This window comes from Lissotriton helveticus, chromosome 10, assembly GCF_964261635.1.
Source record: "Lissotriton helveticus chromosome 10, aLisHel1.1, whole genome shotgun sequence".
Taxonomy (NCBI): Eukaryota; Metazoa; Chordata; class Amphibia; order Caudata; family Salamandridae; genus Lissotriton; species Lissotriton helveticus.
In genome coordinates this window covers 667,432,838-667,445,573 of record NC_136071.1, presented here as the reverse complement: position 1 = coordinate 667,445,573, position 12,736 = coordinate 667,432,838, and the positions used below count along the sequence as shown (strand labels likewise).

The following is a 12,736-nucleotide window of genomic DNA, read 5'->3' as shown; positions in this document are numbered from 1 at the left end:
TTTGTGTGGTTGCTCAAGTGGGGGGTTCCAAGCTAGATTTAAGGAGTGCCTACCACCACATTAAATTGCAACCTGAATCTAAACATGTTACGGCATTTATTACTTATTTATTTTAAGGTTTATTATTCAGAGTTTTATATAGTGCAAACTCGACCCAAAGGTATCGGGTATCAGAGCGCTTTACATAGCACCAGTTGCGTTACATGTGGACATTCATTTTTGTTAGGCACAGGAAGATGAAGTGATTTGCCCAGAATCACAGAATGTTCAGCATAATTGCCGAGACTCGAACCCAGTTCTCCAGATTAGAGGTCTACCGCCCTAGCCGTTTAGCAGTTTAGGCCAACCGCTCTCCCCAACTTAAGACTGAAGGTGTTTCTGTTTACCCGCATGCTGTTTCGCCTTGTGACGATGGTGAGTGTCTTCCAAATAATAAGTCAAATTATGAAATAAATTACTACAAAGACTACCATTAAGGTTTTTAGAGATAAAGGATACCCAGTGGAAATCACTTTTAACGGTGGGACGTCGCCAAGATGGCGACTGGAACGGACGCTGCTTAGAGAGCTCCGCAGCCCGCCCGTGAATAATCCTAAATTATCCAGCCCATTCAGGCCGATACCTCCTAATGATAGGGAGGCAGTGGCTGGGTATTGAGAGGCTCCGATGATCTGGAGGGGAATCGCTGTGTAAGGTGATGATCGGCTGTGGCCTGGGCCTGCGTCACGCTGAGGAGGGGGACGAGCGGAACAGACCCCGAAGACATTGCGGAGGCCTGCCTTGGTGTCTGGTTGGCTGGTGAGTCAACTGGACCATCGGAGGGCCAGGTGCGCCTCCTCCGTCCGCAGACCCTTCTCCAGCCCTAGGACCTGCATGCTTGGAGTGCGGAGGGGATGTGGCGACTGGACCTGGTTGATGGGTGTTGTAGTGTCTGAACTGGGGAGGCAGAGTGGGCTAAAGAACGGTGATGGATCAAACCCAGATCTTTTGACTGGGTGTGAGTGTTTGATTGGCTCAGATGCTCCGTCCATCACCACCACCTTTTGTACCGCTTTGGCCGCCATAAGTGTGGCAGGGTATGCTCAGACGTGAGTCCCTTGCTCACTTTGCCACTGGATTCAAGCAAGCCGGGCTGAAGACGGCTGTAATGCCAGAAAACGGTCATCGGAAGATTGTTTCCGGTCCAGGGAAGGCATGGCTTGGCAGTTCGGGCTGGACTGTTCTCATGAGGCACAGGGTCAGACTGATTTGCATATAGCCATGTTTGAACTGGGGTGGCAGAGTGGGCTAAAGAACGGTGATGGATCAAACCCAGATCTTTTGACTGGGTGTGAGTGGTTGATTGGCTCAGATGCTCCATCCATCACCACCCCCTTTTGTACCCCAAGACACATGGCAGCATAAAAGCCGTTAGATCGGGGTGTTCCCTCCCCTGACCCTTGCAGGGAAGTTAAGGCTGCCCCCCTCATCTGTGATACGGGGGAAGGAGCTGGCAGAGTCGGCAGGCCCGCCTGCAGCATCCCACTGAGGCGGCCTTGATATATTGTGTGGATGCACTGCATGGGGGTGTTGACCGGGTATACCCTACCCCTCCCTCCTCTCAAAACAGTTGACCTGTGGAGGTGGTGCACCTGGGCGGGGAGCCGATGTGGTCTCGGTACCTCCCCCCCCCTTCCCTCTGTGGCAGACAGGGGATGGGTGATCCCGGATCTGCCATGAACAGTGTGTGACATCCAGACTCAGCGCACAGAAAAGATCAGAGGTGAGGAGAAAGTGCGCCTGGGTTACCGACGGCAGGGGACACTGCAGGGACCAGGCTCTGGGCACTCAAGGCAGAACCCAACACATATGCGGAGTGTTGCTGTGCCCTGGCATGAAGATTAAAATCCGGCACAATCAGCGGGCTGGGTTTCTCCCCCGTGTTATAACGTATTGTGGTGGTGCAAAGGGCCCCCTACCCATCCCTCCCCGGTCGTTTTCATTGTGGTATCCATTGGGGGGTAGCCGCCCCCATGCAAGCAGGATTTTGAGAGGATGTGGCCCAACAGACAAAGATGGATCAATTTTCAGTTCAGGGGGCGCCCCCTAAATCGGATTCACTGCTTGCAGTGCCGGCGGAGGGTGGCGCGGCACAGCCTGAGCCCACAGGGGCCCAAATACTGGCAGCCATCGAGGAGTCCAATGCAACGGTACAGGTGAAAATAGATAAGGTCTCCTTGGACGTTGGGCTGCCGTGTGCAGATCTTCGCACTGTTGCGGATCGTTTCCTGGGCACGGAACAAGCGGTTAGTGAATTCAGAACTCATTCTGTAAAATTCCAAAGTCCACTTTTGATATCTTAAATGGCCTCCTGACCTCACTAGTGTGGTCTTGTGGATGGAGCAAAGCCAAATTGGAAATACTTAAACTGGATATGGGTGGCCTAGGACTGCCGGACCTCAGATTATAATATATAGCAGGATTATTGTAGTACGCAGTACAATGGTGTATGGGGGAACGTACGGTGGAGACAGACTTGCTAAGTAGCTGGAACGAAGGGACACAGTTACAGAGGTTCCTTATGATGGGCTTGGGGTTCCCAGAGATTGTCTTTATATAATATGACAGGTGACAGAGGCCTGGGAACAGGCAGTGGTGCTAGTTCTCCTAAGGGTTGTGCAGGCTAACGTGCTACCCCTCTGGTGTCTGAGGGGATTTAAGAATATTCAAACGACTATGTATATTTCAAAGTGGTACGAGGGAGGTTTCGAGTTAGCGGGAGACGTCTACCAGAACGGAACCTTTCTGATCTTCGAGGCAAAGAATTGTTTACAGGTATCAGCTGGATACTTTCTGCAATAGGTCAAAATATCCTGTACGGTGCGTGAGATGTGGACTACATTTCCAGAGGAGCCGCGGGAGTCCTGCACGCTGATGGCACTGCTGGTCCCGGACTTCAGTAGGAGTCTTGTCTCGCGTATATACAAAGCATTAAAGGAGCACTGTGGGTCCAACCTTGCCGTAATTCGAGGGAAGTGAACCTACCTATCCCACTGACTGATGGCGAGTGGAAGACAGCGCTAGCGCAGTAGCCAAAGCAACAAGTAATGCCAAGTTCAAACTTACTCAGTTCCATTATTTACAAGGTACGTATTTTACCCCACAACGCCATGCACGGTTTAACTTGACGGATATCCTCCTGCCCAAGGTACGGCACAGGCTCTGCCTGGAGTTGCTTGCGCCTACACAGTACTGGAATCGGGTGGTACAATCTCTTCGCACAGTAAAAGCGGTGCAAATTGAAACCTCCATAAAACAATGCACTCTGGGCGTACTCCCAACACTCAAAAAGCGGACACAGATAAGACATAAGTTTGCGATGCTAGGTCTGGTTCTGGCAAAGAGACTGATAGCGATCCATTGGATCCATCCCGCACTCTCCACATGGGATAGATGGAGGGACGATCTGCGTGAGTGGGGAGTGGCTGAGGAGTGTTGTCTTAGAGCAGTAAGAACAGATGAGATGCTGAGTGATCTACTACACTGGGGTCAAATGTTAACAGAAGTGAGAGCATGAACAACCCAGAGATAACAAAACTGCACACAACTTGCCATCCACCCAGAACACACTGTCACCCAATGCAGAATGAAAATGGCCAATTGCCAGATTGCTCATACCATGAATAGTGACGGTTGCCAGTCGCTGCTGGGGGCGGGTGGGGGGGGGGGGGGGGCATGGGGGATATTTCTCTTTTTAGATTGTTGTTTTTCGCTTCACTGTTTAGGATTGGGGTCATTACTCTAACCCCCACTGCTGCACACAGTAATTCACCTCACCTGCAGTGATGGTGATATAAAGTAAAGTCCTGTAATCAATTTATTGCAACAAAAAGGGTTGTTGAGATATAAAAGTATAGATATGACAAATGTTAATGATATCCTCTGATACAGTGTTTTCAATAAAACGTTGATTGGATGAAAATGCCATCCAACTTACATCAAAGGAAACGGAGAAGTATCTCAACTTTTGTGGTATGTTGCATTCTCGCAGCTCAAGCCAATGACATTGTTGAGAGGGATAACCACATGGTGAAGGGGGTGATCCAAATGGCAGTTGAGAAGAGAGGTGATGTTAAAAGCATGGTGAGAGTTTTGGTTTGGGTGTACCGAACTACAGAAAATAATGTTACAAAAAAAAATCCATTTTGCATCATGTGCAAGGCCAACACAAAGATGTCTCGGGCATGGATGAAATTGTTGGTGGGAGGAGATGGAGATGCTGGTGATGGGTGCAAATCCGGTTGGAAGGATAAGAGAATAAAGGTGGGGGATTTGGTGAAGTCTGGTAGAGTGGAAGGTGGTTTAACAAATGTCCAAGGACCATTTAGAGTGAGAGAAGTGCATGACTTATTTGTGGCGTTGGAGCATGGGGAAAGATGGAATAAGAGGCCAACCAATTCAACATGCGCACTTTACAGAACACAGTACCCCTTCCTCCCTGCTATGCCTAGCCCCCGCCCAAAACTCCCTGGCTCAGTCAGTAGAAAAAAGAAATGAAAATTCTGTTCTATTATAATTTTATTATCCGCTGACTGGCTCAGTGGGGTGATGATCCTCCACCAATTACGGAGGAGCCACCCCAGGGAAGCAGCCATTAAGGCAAGCTACCACTTAATTCAACTGAAGATTCTCCGCATTACGAATTATAAGATGCCAATGCGGTTTACAATGGGAAAGGTGGGTGATGCAGGCACTGTGGTATGGAAGGCTCACTGATGCATACTTTGTGGCACTGTCCGGAACAGAGAACCTTTTGGGAGGCAGTTGCAAGCGCGCTAGAAGAGGCATTTGGGAGCTGCATAGAGTTGTAACCCAAACTCGCTTTCCGTGGGATTTCGGGCCCTATGTATCTGTCGTGCTATGAGAAACTTCTGGTAAATTTAGGATGCATGGTGGCCAAAAGAGATCATACAGAAATAGGGGAGTGAAACTGCCCCAGGATACAAGAATGGGACGTCTACAAGAGCTGGGGATGCGCACACAAGTTCGATAAGATATGGGGTGGTTGGGGAATAGATGCGGGTGCTAGAGGGGAAGACCGTGGGCTAGAGAACTTCATAGAAAGGGGAGGAGAGGGGAGATGTTTAGGACCGCTAAGTTAAAGAGGTTGTAGAGATCGCATATACAATCATTGGGTCAGGTGTAACTGGGAACTTGTACTAGACACTTCTGTAATGCTTGCTTGATGGGTTTCGCTGCGGGAAACAGTTTGGACATTATTGCAATAAATTAGACAATATATGCAATATACCATGGCTGGTATACATCAGATCTTACATACAGAACAGGAGCTCTTAACAGAGTATTTTGAAAGGGTAAACTTCAGTAGTGTAGGCAGGTAGTGTTACCCTTAGCAGCATGGTAAGAATGTAGGTTCAAAAATTGGTGATAATCCATCATCACCCAGTGAGCAATGCAGGTTTTGAAGGAGAGACTTAACTAATTTAGACAATTGACAGAATACATTTTACCCTGTCTGCTCGTGCTCCGGGCTTTCTGGATGCATCACTCTGGTTTCACTGTGGCTTGACGATTAAATGTCTAGATGTTTGATGCAAAGTCCATTTGCATAATTAAGTGTCAGGAGTGCTGCAGAAACTCTTATTAGGTTCCATTTGTTTAGGAAATCACCTAAATGGAGATTAATCCAGAAGTTTACCCTTTCAGGTGAATCATTCTAATACGAGTGTTTTTGTTCAATTGAGCTAAAGATCTGTGAAAGGGCTGTCCTTTCAGTAAGTAGTCTTCAATGTGCCAAATAACCAAGTCCCTGCTTCTCCATTTGCTGCGAATATGTTTTCAGGTCATCAGGAAATAGCAATTTGATAGATAAAAAAATAATATTTGCTTTGGTCAGTATGTCAGCAGAAGATTCCAAGAGAATGCATTTGAATATGATGGGAGGGCAGAGATCTACCAGCAATCCTGTTAAATGTATAGCTTTGATTAGATCATTGTGTTTCTTTTATCGTTAGCAAGGTAAAGACAGTTTCGATTAAGTTGTGGAGGCTGTAAAATTTGATGAACTCGAGAAAGGAAGGCTGATCCTGCCTGTTCAAATGAAAGTGCAATTTGAGGTCATCGTCCTTTTCAATGAAGTGTTTTGTCAAGGTAGCAGAATTTCGCAGTTAGCATTAATCCACCTGTGACATATACTAGGTCAGAACATTCAGATACTATTTTCAAGAGTTCTAAGGAATTCCATTGTGTTTTGTAGCATAGGTGTTAAGTTTTAGGTCAGAGTTGAACCATGCAAACTTTTTTGAAGAGGTCTAGTTAATAGGTTGTTTAAAGGCAAACCACTATGTAGAGAGCCATTGGTGGAAATTCTTCAAGAGCACTGCTGGGTGAAAGTTTTACTTGAAAGAAGTGTAGGTTGAAGCTTTTTGGGGTTTAACAGTCATACTTGCAGTAAGTATTACAACTCTGAGATGAGGTTGATATTACAATGGATATAGTGAAACATAATGAATATATTCAGTGGTGCTTCTTTAAAAGTTAGACAAAAACATGTGTTTTTAAAAAACATTTGTATTGATTTTCATGTTTTATATCTCAGCATCATGTTATACATCTTATACAGGTCTTTCTCAGTATAATATGTAAATACTTGATAAAATCGTACTCCGTCTAGGAAGGTGGCATAGACAGTAGTGATTGACAACCTTGGGATTGTCTACAGTCCTTCCGACGTGACCACACTCCTATTTTCCAATATTTACAAAAATAAAATACATTATCATGAACTGGTCCCCAACTCCCCCCTCCCCCTCCACCCCCACATTGACAAAAACATGGTTAATAGTTAAAACCCCATTCCAATATGGCAGTGATGCTGTAAACTAACACCTGACAAAATATTCATATTATGAGCAACTTGCAACTAGACTTTATAGGTAAATGGACTCTGGCAGGACGAGATATTCGGGGGTGGTCAGGGACACACTTGCAAATCGATTTTGACGAGACCGATGTACTGTTCACCTACGGAATTTAATGTATGTGAAATCCTGCCGATTGGCTGCATTTGCTTTGACTTGGGTGTTCAGATTTTGCTTTGAAAAATCCAATAAACAAATACTAAACAATGCAAAAGTGTTACAACGCTGTATGGAGGCCTCCGCAACAGAAACTGAAACGGTTGAGTCTTCACAGATCCCATATGCAGAAAGGTACGTTATTCAATATGCAGCTTAAAATCAGTGGCATGGTGGATAGTTCTCATTCTCCCATCTTTTCCAGTAGTTAGCATAAAGTAGTATCAAGACACCATATTTTATCTGCATCCCACAAGAAGGTCCAACATAAACACATGATCGCGGAGATAGTCAATTTAATACCTGCTCTTTTCTGCCGGAACAGAATGCTAAGGCAAGGAGAACTTAAGGTAACGTAATATCACAAAGGCTAGAAACAAAGCGTTAATATAATGGTTTCTTACCAGCACATGCCACACATATTCGTGGACTCCTTGAAAACTGCAGAACCTCACACTGGCACCCAGGAGTCCCTGGCCTCCCCACATGTTGTTTGGTGTAACTTCTACTTCCCGCACTTTCATGGTCTTGATATTGTATACTTCCAGCTTCACTGGTTTCTCTGCATTGGCCTTCAACAAGTCTTTAAACGTGTTATTGTCCTTGTTCTAAAAGAGGAAACAAACATTTAAAATGATACGGTTAAAAACAACTACAAAGGCAATCAGCTTGTCACTAATTCTGCACGACTGTTCGGAGTACAATTTCAAGTACGGTTGATGCTATGCTGCAAAGGCGGCCCACAGAATAATGCCAAAGTGTGTAGCTTTGAAAAATTACAAAAAATAAAATGTAACCATGTTACAAACGTGTTACCTGCTTTCCAGCCAAATTGGAAAACCAACCTACGATGGAGAAGACTAGGAACTATCGCCCGGTCTCCTCAGCCCGCTAATGGAACTGTCCAATGCACTATTAATAAGAACTTGTTCAACTACATTGTTTCAAAACAAACTCTTGCAAGACAATCAAAGTGCTATGGCGCAGTACAAATTTCATGCTGCTGCCATAAAAAGCATTTCATTATATCATTATAAGTTGCATTCATTATACAATACCTGTGCATTACATCGTTGGCAATAACAACCACTGTTAGATTAAAGTTCCATTTCAATTTAATAGGCTTTTTCAGTGGTTGAATAATTTATGCACAACTTAACTAATCTGCATGGAACTTTTCGATCACAGCTTTCTTTACAAACCTTCAGCAGGTCAAGCTTCATGCTCATCCATCTGGGGTGGAGGGTAAACATAAAGCAAAGTAAAAGGGGGTGGGTGGGGGTGTACATCGGCTGAGTTTTCAATTCTATTGCTGACAGGAACACAACAAAAACACTGAAGGGAACTGCAAGATTGAAATTAAAATAGATATTTCCTTAGAATAGGGAATTTGCCTGGCTTGGTGTAAATCGGGTCAAAAGAATGAGAAATGACGTTGCCAAAAGCTGAGAGGCTGGCTTCGAAGTGTTAAGGGGAGAGGGCATTTTGAATATCTTGACCATTTAGTCAAATTCCACATGATTATTGATCTGCATCAATAGCTGGTCTTACACCCCTCTCATGCAAAGAGGGTTTAACCAATACGACCTACAAAAGGTAGTAGCCAGGTAGCTGCATTATTTGATGCAGCAGGAAAAAATTTTCTAAAAGAATTATTGAACCTCTGCAAGCCTGGTCCCATCAAAAAGGATGGATTTACAAGATATCAGGGAGGTGTTAGAACTAGCTGCTGTACAATAGATCATGCTCTGTGCAATCCACCTGTTCTGGGAGGACATATGTAACAAGTAATGTTGTATGCTGGTGATACTGTTCTCCTTTAGCGTACACCTATAGGTTTGGCTTGTCAACTGTCAGTAACACATACATTTAAAACTACCACAAACTAAAAATGAATGTGAAAAAAATTATTATCTTCAGTTAAGTGAACGAAGCTCCCAGAAATTATGGATTAAATATTGAAACTGTAAACGAATATCCTTGTCAAAGAATAGCTTTTTGCTCCATACGTTCATCCTAGATCTTCATACCATCTTAATATATACAATCCATAGGTGGCACGGTTTTCTCAGTAAAAGTCAAACTCTGGAACACACCACCAAGCAAATTCGAAGCATTCAGGAGCATATAAACTTTACATGAGATAAAAACATGGGTATTTTCCAGATATCTACATCATCCCACAAACTTGGGATAACAATTGCATATTTAAGTACAATCAACAGTCCACAGATCTGGAAGATCCATACCAGCACACAACTTTCTATGTCAAAGTTAAGCTATGAAGAGCTGGCCTAATTCTAGTCTGCATCTGTATACAAGCGCTTCAGCATCCTACTGAGAGTCAGTAAGAGTTATTTTAATATTCCTATATAATAGCTAAAAAGCACAGCATGGTTCCCTTGATTTGCCAAAACACCCTTAGCACTACAATGGTTGTATGAAGATTGCATGACATCATGGAAACAAATGGAAGACTCACTCCTGCAGGCCTTCTCTATTCACTGCTGAAATGCGCTGCTCCTCCTGATGCTTCTACGCCGACATGCTATGTGCACATATACCCACCCACTTTGAGTTTTGCAAGCTAAAGATGCCTCTGTTACCGCTAAGGACTACAGTACTCTTGGGTACGGTCACCAACATCATCCAGTAGCCAGTGAGCAGATCCAAGGAGAGTGGTTCAAGTGATGCTATCGTTTGTTTTATGGCTGCGGCCCCTCATTGGACTTGAAGCCTGAAACATACAGAGCTGGTCAGCAGCGGTTGGGACACAGGAACACAGGTTGCAGGAGCATCAGGGGATGGTGGTGGTCATACCTCTCTACTGAGTTCTATCCCCTTCACCTGGGGTGCCTGTGGGGGTTTGAACGTGCAGCAGGGTGACTGGGGTTGATTTGCGTCTTGTGACCCAAGCACTCCTTTGGCTTACTTCTGCCTCTTTAATGTTCATTAAGTAATGTCTTGGTTCGCAATCTTTTGTCATACTGGAGAAATCTTTGGTTATATTGGTTCTTGGGTCCTTGGATCAGCTTTGCCCTTTCTGTGGTGCAGGGGAGCCCAGATGGTTAGGGTGAACTGGACGCAGCAGCAGTGTGCGACTTTGCTGAGTGATAAAGGTGGAGGTAGTTTGCGCTTTTTTTTACTAGTTTTGCATTTAGTAAACTTTCTTTCATTAAACTTTATTTGCTTAAAGGGATATCACAGACAATACATAACATGAAGGAGTCCACCTTAGGTATTCTGACATCTCGAAGTCACAGTCAGCACCTATATAAGTATCAAAAACATCAATGCATATGCGAGGATAACCCATTAAAGGAAAATGCAAAGATAATACAAGGTGTTCAAGTTTAAGGTCTATGGTAACCGTTAGAATCCCATGAAATCATGAAAAACTAACTCACCTAAAATACAATACAAGAGGAAATGCATATTCCCAAAGCCAAGATTGTGTAACAAAGAAGGTGCCCCTAAATTAATTTCCTAAATTAGGGAGTAGAATGTGTGAATAAAGAAATTAGGAAATTAATAACTGAGTGGACATAACTATACATGCAAAGAAGACCAAAATTGAGGAGAAAATTATTAGGAAAATATATATTTTTCATTTGTTATTTTTTGGTGTAAAAAAAATTGCTCTCGTTATTTAGACATAGGACGAACAAGATGAAAAATATACAATTTATAGATCATGATATTGGAACATTTAACAGTTAATAGATTGCCTAAACATCATGTACCTCTTGTTGATGCAAGGGATTTAGGAGGCTAATCATGCATACAAATACATTCACACATGGCCTAAACGTGTGTATGATATATCAAAACATATTATTATTTGATATAGGTCTTAAATGTGTGTGCCAACAGTGGATGGCCTATAACAACAAAACAAAAAATAAGATGAAAAATATAAAACGGACAAAGTCATGGCTAACAATGTTCTTGTTTGCATGTATATTTTTGTCCAGTCAGTTATTCATTTCCTAAATGCTTTATCCACACAATATTCCCAAAGCCAAAACATAGCATTGAACCCCTCCAATTCCACCCCCTGTTTTTGTGTCTGGTCTGTATAATAAATGTAATAGCGGAACGTTTTAATTAGTCCACGATTACCTGTGGTACTCTCAACCAGTATCCATATTAGTCTCCCCTCCGAACCAACACTTCTTGGGTGTGAGACGTTTAGCACATAGTCTCTCCTCCAGATGCAGGCAAGTCCGGCGGCTCCCGTTACACATACAAGAGCCAACCAGGCTGTCAGATCATCCTCAAGTTTATCGTCCTTACAAACGTGTCGCATCCGCACCTCCTCAACTGTCACCCACTCACAAACATCCCTTAATCATGCCGTATAAGTGGTTTGTACCGGACTGAGTCAGGCTCTAGAAACGCACCTCTTCGCCAGGACTAGTCCAAGGAGGACAAACTTCCTACTTAATTTTTTCTTTGCATGGGATAGGAGCAGTCCCAGCAGTGCCTGCAGATTTCCATCGGGACAGCCCAACCAGAGGCTTCTCAACAATCTTACTGAATATAGTAGTAACCTTATCTTATTCAAATTGGAAACCACGATCCTTGCTTTTGGGGTGAAGTCCTCCTTCATACCAGTGAAATTCTGAATTGTTCATTGATCAAATTATTAGCTATAAATTTAGTGTACTGGTCTCATCATGAATTCTGTGCCCCCCGTTTCACTCCTTCAATCCACCGCCATAAGAGGGCGCTACTTGGGAATCTTAAGGATAAAGGGAGCAAGAAGCCCAGTAAGAGGAAAAGAGTGCATATAGAACCAAAAGACTTCATACCAAGTACCTCTACAAGTACCTCTGCAAGGAACAAACATGCTGCACTCTCACTTATCACCACCTCCATAAGGAAATTAGTTATAAAACATTTTAACTTTAGTACCAACCTTTCATCGGACCACAGCGCGGGTGCTCCAAGAGCCCAATGTGCAGCCAAAGTGGCTCTAGAAGAAGAAAGTAGCCAGCAAGGAGACCATTTAGAGAACTCACATTCCACAAATCCAGCGAAGGGCCCCCCGACTCACGTCCTTGCCATGTCTCAGTCTGCTGGCAGGTGCATTGGCAGTAGAGGAGTCTGGAGTCGATAGGTCCCAATCCAGCTTGGACTTTCAGGAAGTATCGGCCCGTGAAAGATTAATTGATCAAAGTCTCTAACATAAATCAAGCATTGATAGAAATGTCCATTGAGATCCAGCTATCTGGATCTTCGTCTGTTCGAAGTTATCTTACTTGCAGAACATGCTAAAAGGCATTCTGAAGATTCTTGTGGTTGTTAGCACTAACCAAGTCCTTCAGTCTGAACATCTGAAAGAGATCCATGTTGAGTTATGCAAGGCTAACAACTGCATGCCAGTAGTAAAGGGGTCTGTGGAAGCTAGGGAAGGAAATGCCAGGTCAGCAAATGGGTTTAAAGATGGTGCCATAAAGGATAGGGGCGCGCAGCAGGACCAAGATGAGTCCTCGAGCCAGGTATACATTTTAAAAACACCTGAAGTTAGATAGGAAAAGGCAATATACCTTTGGGCCCCTTAAGTTCTCCTCTGGATATTTTATCTCTCACAGCTATATAGAGTGATGAAAAGAAGGGGGAAGGCACCTGGAGGAAGAGGTTGGGGAAATAACATT

The 12,736-nt window shown here is 43.9% G+C and overlaps 1 protein-coding gene across 1 annotated transcript in view; it reads right to left on the bottom strand.

The window, feature by feature from the left end:
• Positions 1-12,736, bottom strand: part of GORASP1 (golgi reassembly stacking protein 1) — a 276,910-nt gene that overhangs the window by 196,402 nt on the left and 67,772 nt on the right. The window contains exon 3 of the mRNA XM_078663201.1: positions 7,481-7,684. Coding sequence (XP_078519327.1) covers positions 7,481-7,684 — 204 coding nt within the window. The remainder of the gene's footprint in view (positions 1-7,480; positions 7,685-12,736) is intronic.